This window comes from Phyllostomus discolor, chromosome 4 (assembly GCF_004126475.2).
Source record: "Phyllostomus discolor isolate MPI-MPIP mPhyDis1 chromosome 4, mPhyDis1.pri.v3, whole genome shotgun sequence".
Taxonomy (NCBI): Eukaryota; Metazoa; Chordata; class Mammalia; order Chiroptera; family Phyllostomidae; genus Phyllostomus; species Phyllostomus discolor.
The window spans coordinates 182,585,565-182,601,500 of NC_040906.2; the positions used below are offsets into that span (position 1 = coordinate 182,585,565).

The window sequence follows — 15,936 nt, forward strand, 5'->3', positions numbered from 1 at the left end:
GGGAGGAACCACCAGGATTCTTGCATTCTGGGCAGAACGTATTTTGGGGTCTCTACTGTGCAGTTCCCAAAAGACAGGAAACTGTGAACATTCAAGGGAAGCAAAAGCCTTCCATGATCATGGTGCCGCAGCAGCTCCCAAGCCAGTGCCAGGAAACATTCCACAGGAGGTGGCATGCCAGTGAGGTCTTGTACCACCAGGGTCCTTTCAACTTTTTTTGTCACCTCGGTACCCTGGAGGTCCAAAGCCCCCACTGAGGATACGTAACCAGGCACTTGGAGGTGTCCCAGGAAGTCAGCAACTACTTCCAAGTACAGCGGACCCAACTCAACAACAAGGACAACAAATGGCCCATGGGTGGGTCAATGCGGGGAATGACTCCTCCCAGAGGAATGGTGCCCTTAGGACCTCAGAATGATGGAGGCACCATGAGAACACCTCTGGATGCTTTAGGTGGCCCTGGAATGCCTGGAATGAACAGGGTGCAAGTGTTGGTAGACCTGCACCAAACCCAACAAATGCCAGTACAATACCATACTCCTCAGTACCCCCTGGGACTTATGTAGGTCTTCTGGGAGGTGGAGGGCCTCCAGGAACACCCATCATTGCCAACTCTGAAGACATATCAGCCCATTAATGAATGCAGTACCTCATGGGCCTAACAGGCCTAATTTTTTTTAACAGGCCCTGATTCAGATGGACCCAAGGGTGGATTGCAGGAATGGAGTCACATCACATGAACGGCCCTTCAGGCTCAGGAGATATGGACAGTATTTCCAAGTACTTCCCTGGCATGACAATGAGTGTGTGATCCATCACCAAGTCTCATGAAAACCACAGTGAGTCAGCTATTCACAGAACTGGTAGGGAAGAAAATTATTCATCAGAGTGTACAGTTAAACAAAAGAATCCAGTTATACCAAATGAACCTCTTTATTTCCTGCTCTCTCCCCTGTTTTGTAAAGAAAGCGGGTCCAAACATGATTCCAACAACTGTACAGAGCGGCATATTGGAATTGCCCTCAAATGAGCTGCAAAATAATTATCTGTGTATGTACGTGTGAGAAAGACAATGCATTGTGTATGTGTACAATATATAGACCTATACACATGCATACACTGACCCACAGGGCACTGTAAAATATTAGTCACATGATATCTGAAGTAGAAATAAGTCGTGACTTTTGTTCCATTTTTTCACATTTACATTTTAATTATCAGAAGTTGTTCCTGCCCCTCCCTGAACTATTTTGTGCTGTGAATATCACTGCTTTATATAACTTATTTTTTAAGGTGTACTCAGTTGTTATGGCTTTTTAAATGTCTGCAGTCACGGATAGGAATAAAATCACTCATTTGAGAGCTTTCAATGAATTGCATCTGATGCCAGTTACCCCAGGGTGAGGTGGGGGGAGTCAACTGCAGTTTATGTCCTTTGCCCGCAAAATGGAGATGATACGATTATCAGTCAATAGTATAAGAATGGAAAAGTTAGTGAAAATGTAGTTCTCTAAATGATGCCAAAGTCTTACTAATTGAGTCATCTGATAAAACATTGCAATCCTTTCTATAAATAAATAATTTAATTGACGCAGTAGGTTCTCACAAAAACAGTGGCAACCTTAACCTGGAGATTCAGTGTATTTTTAAAGAAATGTAAACATATGCTAATCTTAAGGCACTGTTTTAAAAAAATTTCCCTTCTGTAAGGGAACCCCCCCCCACACCCCCATCCCCCAGAGTTTAGAAGTTGTCCTAGCCATTTATCTCCCTCCTTGCTTTGAAAGAAGTGTGGCGAGAAGCCCATAGAGTTCAGTAGTAGTTACAAGAAAGCACAGGTTTGTGAACAAGGAAGAAAGGAAACCCTACAGTGATGACACTTAGGTATGAAGCCTCAATGACCACAGTCATTGGTTGACTGCTAAATGCAACTTACATCGGGAGCGAGAAAACCAAGTAACTCAAACACCAGTAATTAATTTTTATATAGCCTCTGGGATGTCTCCCATATGTACTATATGATCTCAAAAATATTATCAAATCCAAAATACTACATTTGTGTCCAAGAGCCCTTCAGTGTAAATATCACCAGATGGATGTAAACAAAATAAGGGCCTTTGGCAACTTTGCTGCTATCAAATAAAAGGAACATGTTCTTTGCAAGGAGTATTTCATTTCTCAGGACTCTATTCTTTTCAAATTCAAATGTGCATCTTCTTTGAAACATATTTTTAAGAATCAAGCATAAGCTTTTGGCGGAAAGAAAAAAAATAGTCCCATATTGAACTGCAAACAATAAAAACCCAACACTTCCAAAATATCAAATACCAATTCTTAAATATAAGATTCTAAATCTATATAATTACTAGAATAAACAAACACTAGGATAAAGAAAAACGCTTAAGGCATTTATGTTCTTGATGAATAGAAAAATGCTCCAATAAAAACTTAACAAAGCAAGGTAATAGGATAAATGCACATAAAATGAGCATATTACTAGTGGAGAATTTTGAAATCAAGCTCCAAGGAACGGAGGCTCCTGTATTACAGAAGGCACTAAGCCCAGGAAAGGCAGACAGGGACAGATGCAGAGGGGCACTGGAACGATAACTGAGTAGTTGTTGTCAACAGCAACTTCCCTATGTGCAAACCATTCCCTCCCTGAGAGGTGAGGCCTCCTACTTACTCCACACTCTTGAATGTGAGCTGGCCAATGATTCAGTTGCCAATACCATATCACCATGTGACACTGAGTAACTTCTGAAGCTGGGCCCTGAGAAGCCTGGCAGGCTCCACCTGAACCTTGCAGATGCTCACTGTGGGGTAAGCCAGCAAGAGTGCAGGAACTCTGGATGCTCTGACACCACCCTGCTAGGAGGAAGCCCAAGGTAGTCCTGGGGGCAAGGTGCACGAGGAGAAAGATGACCCAAACAAACCTGGACGTAAGAAGCCTCGAAGCCTCGATGACCCCGGTCTCAGCCCACCTTGCTGGATGGACCCCAAGAGAGAATTTTATTATAATCCTCCAGAATCAAGAAAAAAAATATTTTAAGCCCCTAAGTTTTGGGGTGGTGTGTTCCACAACAGGTAACTGAAACTGCCCCTTTGGCAGGATAGGGCTCTGCCAACGCATGGTGCCCTGGCCGGGTCTCACCTGCAGACAGAATTTGGGGGGTGGTGTTTACTCCAAATTTTGAAAAATCTAGCAAATATTTTCTACCAAAACCCAAATTTTTATGAGGTTTACATTTTTCAATCATCTACTGCACTCATTTATTACATAACCTACCAGCCCTCTGTCCTTCAGCATATAAACCTTTCTCTAAAGAACCAGAGCAAAGGACGGATACACGTACATAATTGCCTAAATATATCCAGTGTGATGACACTGTGTGATTACACTATCACACGGAATGATGTAAAAATGCTATAATTCAAAAAAATTTTCATCTGGAAATTCTAAAGCATGTATACCCACATTTTAAATATAGTAATAAATAAAAATTAATAACCAATGATTTAGTTGTAAAAATATAAACAGATTTACTTCTACTGTGATCCAAATAACTTCCATCAGATGACGGGTCATAGCTTTGACTGCATTGTTTGGACCAGAGAGAAATAAACAGACACACACTTAGTAACTCTAGTAAAAACATTAATTATAGAATAAGTTGGTCAAGTTACATGTTTCTAGACCACCTATAAATAGCCAAAGTTCCCTTCAAGTTGAAGTTGCCAAATATTTTTCCTTACCCAAACCAAATCTCAATTACTCAACAAATCCTTTTGACGCTTTATACCTTAAAAGACAGAAACTTGCTATAGCTTCCTAAATATGATACTGAAAAAGCTGTTTTAGAATCCATTTGAATTATGCGGGAAGCTCTTCAGAGCAGGAATTCTTACATTTATTTCATCCTAGGCTTATCATTTACACCCAGCAAAGCCCCTCACTGTCGTTTAGTTAAAATACATATTTTGAAAAATACTTCAAAAATTAAGAACTTCCATATTTACATATCCTTGATGTCTGTCTAACCTACCCAGCTGTCTTTCTAGGTAGGATTTTAATTTTATGCGGCTCACCAGCAATATATAATCCCCACTACTTGCCGCCAAATAGAAACGGGATCTGGCAGACACCAGCGTTCAGACAGACACCAGATCCCTACAGCCAAACCACCCAAACGTCGACATTCTTGCTGTCAGTGTGAATCTCAATATTTCTAAATATTTCCAGTTTGACAGCAACAAGATGTCAAGCTATGTATTTCCCTATTTATTAAATTAATTACATTGCCTAGTTCTAATCTGATACAGCTAGCATCACAAGAACATAGATCAATTTCCACTTTCTTTTGAAGATTTTCTTTTTAAAGATTTCATTTATTTATTTAGGGAGAGGGGAATGGAAGGAGAAAGAGAGCAAGAGAAATATCAATGTGTGGGTGCCCCTGCTGGGGACCTAGCCTACAACCCAGACATGTGCCCTGACTGGGAATTGAACCAGTGACCCTCAACCCACTGAGCCACACCAGCCAGGGCAATTTCCACCTTCTTAAATCTTCCAAAATAAATGACACTTCCATAATCCCTGTGGAAGACAGACACATGCTTAGGAGATGTGGAAGACATATTTACTGGGGTTTGCAGAGTTCACCTATATCTTGGGAAACACATTGTACTATGACAAGATAAAACCAAAGTCAGGGAAAAAAAAAACATTTTTACTCCTCAGTACACAAAGGTCCTGAAAGGCAACAAAGAAACATTGAACAGTAATCTCCTATTTAGTTAAAGATTTTATTTGAAACATTTTAGTTGAAACATTTATTTCTAAGCATATTCTTGGGAAGTCAAAACACATTTTCCCATGCAGCAATGCCACAAATAAATGGCATTTGGAATTTTCTGGCTAGTAAAAAGAAATATATGAATCCATAAAATGTCACCATTGGAGAAGTTACAGCATCACAAATTTTAATATCATTTATGCTATTTCCCCCCATGGAAGATGATTTCTTCAGTCCTAATTGGCGTATGTCTCTCTCCTCCCTCCAGTTCACCATCTCATTCCTTCCTCTAGCTGCTTCCACCTTTGAAAAACCCCCAGTCTCTTAGAGTTGGAAGCAAATAGGCTGCTCTGGTGAGCCACCTGTAAACAGGAGCCGCAAGTTCATAGCAGCTTCAAGTACAGGGGTAGGGAGGGATTTGAGAAGAACTGGTTAAGCGAACAGTTTCCTAGCCCAGGGCCCAGTGCACAGTAGGCATTTACAGTTAGTTTATTTTGTATGGTATAGAGGAAGAGAAAAATCAACAGTAAAATTTTCAAATTTGTGCACTAAATGGGAAAGAGGGTAGGACACAGGGATCCCGGGAATGAGGTGGGGGAACACATCCCCCCAATCCATGCCGTGAATGGCACACTTAGGTCTGCTGCATGAAACATCACTTCTTGGTTATGAGATCGAGTTGTTCATAAAAGTACATAAATACATTTTAAGGGGAGTTTAAAGGGAACAAAAGTGAAAAAAACTACCCTCTCCTCAAATACTTCAGCTATAGTGATTACTACTACCTGCAAGAATTCAAATAACCTAAAGTCAATTTGCTCTTTGAGGAACATAAGCAAATAATTTTTTCTTGCTCTTCATGACATTATATTCCATCTTATTAAGGATAACAAATGATTTAAAAATTTACATCTGCTCAAACTAAACTATAAAAAGCTATTCAAAATAATTGCCTGGGCCTAGTGTTCAATATTATAAAGCCCTTTTAAGATACCGTTTTGGTATTCTTAGTAGTTATTGAAATAAACATATTCTGAGATATTTTTATAACTCATTTCACAAATGTTATTTTTAAAATTGAGACGTTATACTCCATATGTATTAAAGCAAATCTCTTCCCAACCATTCACAAATCAATCGCAAAAATGCTTTCTAACGGTACTTCCAAATCAATTCAAAACCAGGTAACTATCTTTCGACTGCCCTGAATCACCATAGCAAGTTGTTGTGCTTTATATAAAGTGCTCTTCTAAGTACATTACCTCTTTAACTCATTCAAGACTCATAAACCCTCAAGTAATGTACTGTTATCCCCAGTTTGCAGCAGAAAAATAAACGGAGGCCCCATGACATTAAACAACCTGTCCAGGACTCCGACCTGGACAGGCTGTCCCAGAAGTGTGTGTGTGTGTGATCACTACACCCACTCCCTCTCACATTCATTCATTCATTCATTCATTCCTTCTTTCAAACTTGTATTAGCATGATCACTCTGGTTTAGTGAAATGTCTAGGGAAAATTTAGATACTGTATTGAAAAGAATTTATAAAAATACTTCTCATCTGTGTACTTTTTGAAAAGTCTCCAAAGCTACATATTTCATCTTTATAATTAACTTTGTGGAGCACAGAGCTTTCTCGTGCTCATTTCATAGGAAAGGAAACATAAAGGTATGACATCCTACACAGCGTGGTAAAGATGCCGCATCCCTTCCATAGGAATCTGCCCTATTCACAGACTCTTTCTCTAAAAAGACCCCAAATGAAAAAAAAAAAAAAGACCCCAAATAGTCATATCATAGGCTGCCTGGGACAGCTCAAAAAGATTCACTGGGAAAATCTGACCCCGCTTCAAAAAGTTGAAGTTAGAAAACAGCAAGACGGGTCTTCTTGTTATAGATGTGAGATGAGAGAGGGCAATGGGGCGGGGCCTCCACTAAGAGCCATGCTCAGGCTCAGAATGAGATCATGAGGCTATTGGGCAGAAAAGAACAGAGCCTCAAAGACAGAGCAAACACTTCCAGTGACCAGTCACTGAGGAAATAAGACAGGTGATGTTTCCTTCCGCAATGGCCCAGATGCCTGCAAGAAACCTCATTTTCTCTAAAGACATGTAAGTGTTCTTTACAGCCAAAAAGCAACTACCAAATAGCATATGTAAAGGAGAAGATGTTTCACATTCTCAACTCAGAAAGTCAGATACTCAGTGAACCTGAGAATGAGGAAGACTCCAGATGTAGAAACTGGTCACACTGGTCTCTATGGTTTCTGTTTACTTCTTGAAAAAAAAAAAAAAGGTGGGGGATTAACTTGGCCAGCTCATGGGTTACAGCAACAGTCACAAATAGAAGTCTAAAGAGCTGATCTTCAGCGTTATCTAGATGTCCTCCCTTCTGCCCCCTCTGCCCTAATCCACTCTCTCACTCTCCTCAAATAAGATAACTTGTATTCTTTACCTCCTCCTATCAAAAGAATAAATTCATTAAATATCAACACCAACTAAAGCTTTCACAGCAAACAGTTCTATCTCAGAGTATTTGTATAAAATGAAAGGTCTGGACCAGAACAGAAATCGCCCCAAAGAGAGAGAATCAGAAGAGGGCTGACATCTCCAAGCCTGGCATGTGGATGATGTTGTTACCCTCTCCCAACCCCACCACAAAACCACCCCTGAAAAAACCCGGATGCCTCAAGTTTCTGCAGTTCTGAGCTCTCTCACAGTGACACCTCCAGGATGACCAGCAGGGAGGCTTCTCAGGACCCTTGGGTGACTAAATCAAGAAGCAGGAGAGAGAAGGCAACCACAGGGAGTGGGACCTCACAGACTTCTGACCGTGACCATGGAGTGCAGGGAACTTCCACTTCAGATAAGGGTAACCTTGGCCTCTAGGATACTGGTTTCTTTTTCTTTGTTTCTTCTTTTTTTTTTTTAATGATTTTATTTATTTATTTTTAGAGAGAGGGGAAGGGGAGGAGAAAGAGGGAGAGAAACATCAATATATGGTTGCCTCTCACATGCCCGCTACCTGGCCTGGCCTGAAACCCAGGCATGTGCCTAGACTGGGAACCCAACCAGTGACCCTTTGGTTCACAGACCAGCACTCCATCCACTGAGCCACACCAGCCAGTGCTTTTTTTTTTTTTTAAGTTATTCATTGACTTGTGAGAGAGAGAGACAGACAGAGAGAAAGAGAGAGAAACATCGATTTGTTGTTCCACCCACCCATGCACCCACTGGTTGGTTCTTCTAAGTGCCCTGACTAGAGATCAAACCTGCAGCCTTGGCACATCGAGACGATGCCCTAACCAGCTGAACTACCTGGCCAGTGCTGGGTTCTTTTTCTAATATGTGAATGATACTCGTGTTTGTCGCTAACAGGGAATTTAAATAAGAGAATAAAATAATTCATTTTCCTTGTCCAATGATTAAAAACTATTTAAGCCTAACTGCCATTCAATCCAGTACCAGTCTTATGCATCATGAAAGCATCCATTGTTATGAGTTCATTTTGCTGCAGTATTCTTAAAAGCACGACAAATACTAAGAACTTAAAACATAAAAAGAACAAGGATAAACCTTTAAATAAACACAAGTCCCACTTAGAAAAGACACAGGTGCACCATGCAGGTGGACAGTGGAAGAAGTGTGCCATAGAAAACAAAGAAAGTTTTTAGCAGCTTTCTTGGGGGGAGGGGTGTCTTGAGATTTATAAACCCTTACGTATGAAAGAGATAATGATAACATAAGTTTTACAAAGAAAACTTTAAACAGGCCCACAAAAATCATAAGCCTTACAGATGAGGGCAGTTAAAAGTCAAATAACATAACTCTAACCAAAAGTAAGACCTGCCCATTTGGAATGCTGGGTGTGTCTTTTTACAATTCAAGAGGAAGTGATAGATAAGGCTTCTAAAAGACATGATAAAAAATAAGTTTTTATAAAAGTACTTTTATGTCATGAAGTAGAGGACTAGATTGATTTAGAAACTAGTTATCTATATAGACAGGTTAAAAATTATTTGGTCACCAAATCCTACAATATTAGGATGAGAAAACATCCCTTAAATGGTAAGGTTAACAAAATAAAAAGACATGTTACTTTACTTATTACATAATTCCATTATAAAACCTCCTCACCATCCCTTCCTTCACCAAAATTATACATCATTTCAGATAATACACAAATTTAGAAGGAAAATGCACAGGTTTTCTTTTTTAGTGCTATGAATTTATGTAAAAATGTTGACCTCATCAGGAAAGACTATGCCTTCTCCTTAAATCTACTCTCAAGATCCTTCTGAGTTGCATGTCCAAAACTGAGCTTCAGATCTTACCCCATCCACCCCCTTTCACTCTGGGAGTCTTCCGCATCCAAATCATTAGAGTTGTATAGGCCAAACCTTGCAATAGTCTTTAACTAGTCTCATCGGCTCACACGCCACAACTGTCAGGGAATCCTACAGGCTCTACCTTCAAAATATTTCACTGCTCACCATCTCCACTACCTATAATGGCTGAAATCTTGGCCCAAGGCACCATCACCTTACCCTCCTGATTAGTGTCCTTTCTACTATAGTCTGCAGTCAACAAAACAGCCAGAAAGACCTTTTATAACCAAAATATGCTATTTCTCCCATGTTCAAAACTCTCCCCACTCACTGGCTCCCCATCACACTCGGAGCAACAATCCCATTCTCAAGGGCTCTACAAAGCTATCAGATCTACCTGGCCCGCTTGTTTTCTCCTGCTTACCCTCACCTACTCCCACCACTGGAGTCCTGCAGGGCTCTTGGCTCTTCTGAGTTTTTGTGTGTTGTTGCTGGGCTAACACCAGGCTTACAGCTTCTATACTCCCTACCCCTGTCTGCCTTGGGAACTCTTCCTTAACTCTTGCCCCCACCTATATCTATAAGGCTCATCAGGTCTTCATTTTCCACCCCAGACCCCATCTCCCCCATGCAGGTGTTTGTCTTCATTGTAGCCCCAGCTTGTGGGCAAATAAAACACAGTAAGAACTCAGTAATTACGTGGAATGATGAGTGACTGAATGATTATGCTTGCTAAGTAAATTTATAGAACCCAGAAACAGGTTCTATACCTTGAAAGATTTGAAACAATCTAGAACTAAACTAAGCATATGAAGATGGTGGTTGTCTTCCATTCAGCAAACTGGGCAGTAGAGTTGAGTTCTTAAAGGAGGAGGGGACAGGGAGGCAGTAACATGTCCAGTGTCAAAAGAGGACCCGCCCACATTTCATCTTGTCATAAAAGTAGGTTCACAGGCCTCAGTGGGGCCCACCAATGCCCCAAGGCAGGCCTGCTGTAAGTGGCTATCACTAGTGCAAATTGTCTGTTTCTCTAGTTCAAAAGGACATTTCCAAGGTCTTTCAAATTTCAAAGGCCTGAACTTTTACATTATGATTAATTTTCAGTTAAGCCATTTTTAGTTAAGTACATGGATCTCGCCCATGTTTCTTCACACATAACAAAATATTGATGAAAATGTAACGTAATATTTATATGCTGCAAGGCTCAAACATTTATTTCCTTTAGTTTACCTAGTGTTAAGGAAAGGAGGAGCTAGCTATGAGCCAAGCACTGCTTTGTGGGCTACATGGATCATCCCATTTAATTTTCCCAATGAAGTGAGAGCTATTATGAAGTTCAATTTACAAACAGGAGTTAAATAACTCCGCCATGACCACACTGCCGACGAGGCAGAGCCAGGGTGTGAACCCAGGCAGACTAGCCCCAGAGCCCGGAGTTTCAGGGTGTATGTCGCCATGACATAGTGCCTCTTGGTTCTGCTTTTCCAACACCAGTGGCAAATGGGGTCAACAAAACAAGACCCTCCATGACGAATGCCATACATTTATTCGTAAGAGACATGAAAAATACCTCATATATCAACTTGAGCTAAAAGGTCCACTAAGAAGGTAAATCTCTTTTACATTCACATTTACCAAAATATCAGCAAAAATGAAACAAAGAAAACAAAATAGTTTTCCTTAAAACGGAAGGAAAGTCCAGGGAGAACAGTAAGAATAGACAAAATACAGTATTATTGGAAAAACAGCTTGGCAGAAACAAACATTAAGCAATTTGCTTGAAAATTAACAAGTAAATGAAGTCTTATAAATATAGCTACTCATAAAGTGGTTTCTTTTGCAAACATCTGACCATGTACAAGCCAGTCAGAGCAACTAATGTTAGCATATTTCTTTAAATCCTAATGTTTTGAGGAAATACAACAAAAAATTGAAAATGGATTCCATAATATTTGAGCGGCTCTAATTAAGAGTAGAAGAAAATCCTTTATCTAGCATCTAATGAGTATTTCCTGATAAAGAGGGATAATGGAATGAAGGGAATTTAGACTAACATAACTTATAAAAAGATTAATTCCCTACTCTCTCAGCTTCCCTAAAGACCAAATAAAATAGGACTTGGTAAGGCAAGACTAAAATCAAAAACTTTCTATAAATATTCTTAATCATATACATAGTCTTTTATACTTTTCAAATGGTACATGCATGAGTTCATCTTATTAAAACTAAATGTTGATTAAATAATTCATCAAAGGGCATATTATTTTGAAGACACAAAAGTCTTGCAATAAGCCAAGTTAGATTTCTGTGATCCTTCCAACAACTTTTAAATAGGTGGTGATGGGGGCGAGGATGGGGGAGAGTAGACAGAATCTAACTTTTTCTCTTAGACTTTTGTTTGTTCCCTCATGGGGTAGCTCAGCTGGTTAGAGTATCGTACTGATACACCAAGGTTTCAGGTTTGATCCTGGTCAGGGCACACACAAGAACTGACTGCATAAATCAGTGGAGGAACAAATCGATGTTTCTCTCTCTCTCCCCCCCCGCTGCCTTCTCTCTCTAAAATCAATAAACATTTTTTTAAGTTTTATTTGTTCTGGTTTGGTTTTGCCCTTTCAGGAGCTTTTTAAAATTGGCAGCAACTATCAACCCTGTGCCCATTAGTTGACCAATCCAGCCAGAGCCCAACCGTGTACACCCACCCGCTCCTCCACCACCGTCTTTGGCAAGTCAATCCTGACCCATCCCACCCTCAATCACTCCTCCAGCATCCACCCTGTCCCTCCCACTCAGTATCTCTATCCTTCCAGGCTAAACAGGGAACCTCCCAACGTAACATAAAAGCTTATCAGGGGTAAAAGCTAACAAGGACTGGCTCCCCTCCCTCCTGCCCTCCCTGCCCTCAAACCAGAACTCCCAGCTTCTTCAGCTCCAGGACTCTACTTCGGTAGTGAGGATTTGGGGTCAGTATGGACAAGCAATATGGCAGCCAGCAAAGAAGGCACGTGGGTTCAGACCTAGTACTGCCGCTTTGCAAGGATCACTGCCTGTGTGAGCACCTGCCTGGTCTGCCACATGAGTACCTCTGGACTCAGCTTTAGCATAGGCTGAGAACGATCCGTTCCTCTCTTCTGTTCTCTCAACCCACTCAAATACAGGCCATCCACAACAGGCTGCAAAAGTACAAACACAGGATGAAGTCTCCAGAACGAGATATGCAGCCCCAGGCAAAGGCCTAGAACCACAGACCTTGTAACAACCTAATACCCTCCTGGGGGTGGAGCCCTCAAAGTGAACATAAGAAGTCTGGACTCACTGTCCCTAAGGTTCTTTCCACTCTCACAATAAAGATTCAGCTCAGCTCGTCAGGCCACCCAGAATAAAGTCACAGGAGAATATGCTAAGCTTGCACAATTCTGGCAATCTTGACTGTCATGTGGACTCCAAATTATGAAAGTTATGGGGCTGGTGTTCTACAGAAAAATAGATGACTGCTCACAGAAAATACTTAAAACCACAGAAAATAAGATGTAAATACACCAGGAGGCAATCCTCTTTTATCTTTAGAAATGAATTAACTCTTAATGGAATGCATACTGTAGTTGCTATCTGAAGAGAAGTTCTGACCAGCCTGGGGATCTGAGGCAAAGCATTACAGCTGTTCTTTTGATTTTTACTCCCCTCCCCATATGTGGGATTTTAAACAAATGAAGAAGGCATTATTTTAACTTAAGGCATAAGCATAAGTCAGTTACGCAAGAACAAAGGTGTTATTATCACATGAAAAGTCAAGGAGGAAACATACTTACTGACAACTAATTAGTATCCTACACAATTAGGTTAGCATTTGTTTTTTGCAAGTGTTTAGGCCTATATTTACAATTATATCTCAGACTGAGGTGAAACATTAGTCTGTCTAGTGAGAAGGTCATTAGGGAAAAAAATGAAAAAAAAAAAGTCCTTGGAAAATGGAGCAAAGTACACAGGTAGAGGGAAAGGTACTCTGCACCTCAGTGGTCTGTAAAACATTTGCCCTCTTCACCTACAAAGTGATTTAACATTAACCACATTTTTTTGGCCTCAGTACTATCTCCTGACCAAAAAATGCCCCCCCCCCAACACACGCAACAAAATTCACAAACACAAAAGAATATAAAACATACTACCACAGGCCAGTGTCTCAGGCTTTTTGCCTAAGAAGTGTGCTTTCGGCAAGGACACGGGAGAAACACCAGACTCGAACAACAGCTTGTACAGTGAACACTGCAACCTCCCCCCGAACCGCCCGCCGGCCGGCCCCCTCTCCTCCGCCCCCTGGTGTTGGCACACTTTCCCAACTAACAGTTGCAGCGCTGAGCCTTGAGCCCATTCAAGAATTCCACCTCGTAGGAAGTGTTTCAAATATAGTCATTTGATCTTTCAGCATTTGAAATGCACCTGCTAAGCAACAAGTCTGACAGGCATGGCCCCAGCCTTTTCCCTCTATCTTTGCTAGTAATTACATGGGCTATTTCAGACTTGGACTAGACGAGATGCAAAGTAAATAAAACCCCCGCGAAGCACTCCTGCTGCTGCCCAGGTTAGGTTACACACGCGGAGTCATTCCTTTCTCCCCGCATCAACTTCCCCGTCACTTTTTTTTTTTTTTTCCTGGAGCAGGTAAGAGGTTTTTGTTTTGTTCTCTGGCTTTCAAATGCCAGGGCTTACCTTGAGGTGGCTTCCTCCCCTCCCTGGCCATGGCTCCCCGCCACAGCCCGGTCCTTGCCACTGTGGTGGTAGGCAGTTAGCACCACTCCCTGGGAATTGGAGAGCCAGCTCCATGGTGAAAGAAGGGGCATAATTTCTGCGATCCTGAGTCTGAGAGGGGAGTGAAGTCCTGGCTCGCCCGGCAACTCCGTTCATTAGCCTCGGCCAGCTCCTCCTCCCAAGGCCAGCGATTCCACACGGAGGGGCGGGCCTCTGCACTGAAGGGCTGCTGGGCTCTCCAATGAGAAGAGCTGTGACTCAGTATTGTTTCAACCCGGGGCCATTCCAGCTTGAGTGGCTTTAGCCAGGGCTTTGTGTGGTGGGAGATTAATTGTTGCCACCACCCAGGAGAAATTCAGATCTGATTAGACTGTCAGGCTGTAGAATCCTGTCATCAAATTAAGTACAAGCCGTCTTGGCTGGGAAACAATGAGTTACTGCAGAGCCTTTTTTCCCTTCCCAATTCCTGTTTCCATCTGATAATTTCTGCTACTTCATGTAACATGAGTAAGGGCATTTCTTAACCCCTTCCTCTTCTGCTATAGTGAAAATTAACCATAGCAGAAACTAATAAACCTGCTGCAAAACTGTGCAATTGCAGGTCACAAGAAAGGCTTTACCTCTTGTGTCTGGTTTAAAAATATCTGAATAAAATGACGGTGTACCCTGTAATGTCTTCTTTCACATAAAAGCCAACGCCAAGTTTCAAACACCCTCCAGTATCAATAGGAGACACATCTCTACCAACATGTAAATGCTATTGCTAAAAATAAAAAAAAAGAACGTGTCATTTGTTGAGCACCTACATACCAGGCTCTCTCCGTGACGGTGACAGGTGTTTTGCCTGTATTATCTCATTCAGTGCAGTTCAATGCTCTGTCTCTCTATCTTAATCTCTCTGTTCTCTCTGTCTGTCTTGATCTCTCTACCGTACACATACCCTACAACATAGGTACCACCATCTGTATTTTGCAAAGTATGATGAAAGTGAAGCGGAGGGACAGGTTAAGTAACTAACTTGTCTACTATAACACAATCGTTCTGTGCCAGAAGCTGGATTTGAACAGAGTTCTAGGCTAAATTCCACTCTTTTTAACCAGCACCCTTTCTTTTTCTTGGAAATCAGGAAATGAGCTCAAAAGTTTTTTTTAAAATACAGAAGGTATTTCTATTCTTTCTCCCCTACAAAGTTCCACTCTTTTTCTATATACCTACTAGCTTGAATTGAAGTGACTTTTTGGTTATTTTTGACCTTTATGACCTATCTAAATTCCTCATGAACAACTTTTCAACTTTGTCATTCCATAAGTATATGATTTATACTTTTGTCATTATTTAAAATTATCATAAGAAATAATTACACATACTTACACACAAAGTACTTAAATTGATTTTTAATCCTCTCATATCTATAAGAAACTGTCATTCACAAAACTATTCCTTTTAAAAAAGAGTTTATCATAGCTTCCTTCCTCCCCCTCCACAATTAGGTATTCAGTCTTTGCATTTCCACCTTCTTAGGGCTCTGCCTGTTTTCTCCTTTCTATCCCCGCATTGCCCAGGCCCCTCCACATCCTATCATTAAGTCTTAGCTCAAATTTACAACAGCTCTTTTAGCTCATTTCCCTACCTTCTCCTCTAAATTGTTTTGTATGTTACCACAACCAAGCACAGCCCTAATGATGTCTCTCTTTGCTTAAAAAACTTTCACCAGCCCCCCATCACTGCCAGAACAAGTCCCAAACTCAAACAGACCACTGAATGTTCTGTTACCTCACCCACAATCTTCATCTGTCAGACACCATTCCCTCTGGGCCCACTCTCATTCTCATCTCTTCTTTTCCACATCTAACTTAATCCCTGGACACAGGGGGCCTTCACTGAATGCTGGCTGGATAAAGAATTGAATGGATTGAATGTGTCCTTAGAAAGGATACTAGATTTTAAAATTAGGATTGGTAATATTAGACAAACGGTTTCCATGCCCATACCAGTGTGTGAACCTATGATGATACGTTCACCGGGGCAAGAGGGAAACTGATTGAAGTGTATGTACGAGTTCTGTC

General features: G+C 41.1%; 1 protein-coding gene and 1 pseudogene across 2 annotated transcripts in view; one reads left to right on the forward strand and one right to left on the reverse strand.

Annotated features, from left to right (window-relative positions):
- Positions 1 to 3,527, forward strand: part of LOC114494080 — a 44,901-nt pseudogene extending 41,374 nt beyond the window's left edge.
- Positions 1 to 15,936, reverse strand: part of ARHGAP18 (Rho GTPase activating protein 18) — a 171,645-nt gene that overhangs the window by 109,332 nt on the left and 46,377 nt on the right. The window contains exon 1 of one of the 2 annotated variants that reach the window (XM_028509129.2): positions 13,832 to 14,045. The exons of the other annotated variant lie outside the window; for it this stretch is intronic. Within the exon in view, the coding sequence (XP_028364930.1) occupies positions 13,832 to 13,962 (131 nt within the window). The 5' untranslated portion in view covers positions 13,963 to 14,045. Of the gene's footprint in view, positions 1 to 13,831; positions 14,046 to 15,936 lie in introns of those variants that run through there. 2 annotated transcript variants of the gene reach the window in all.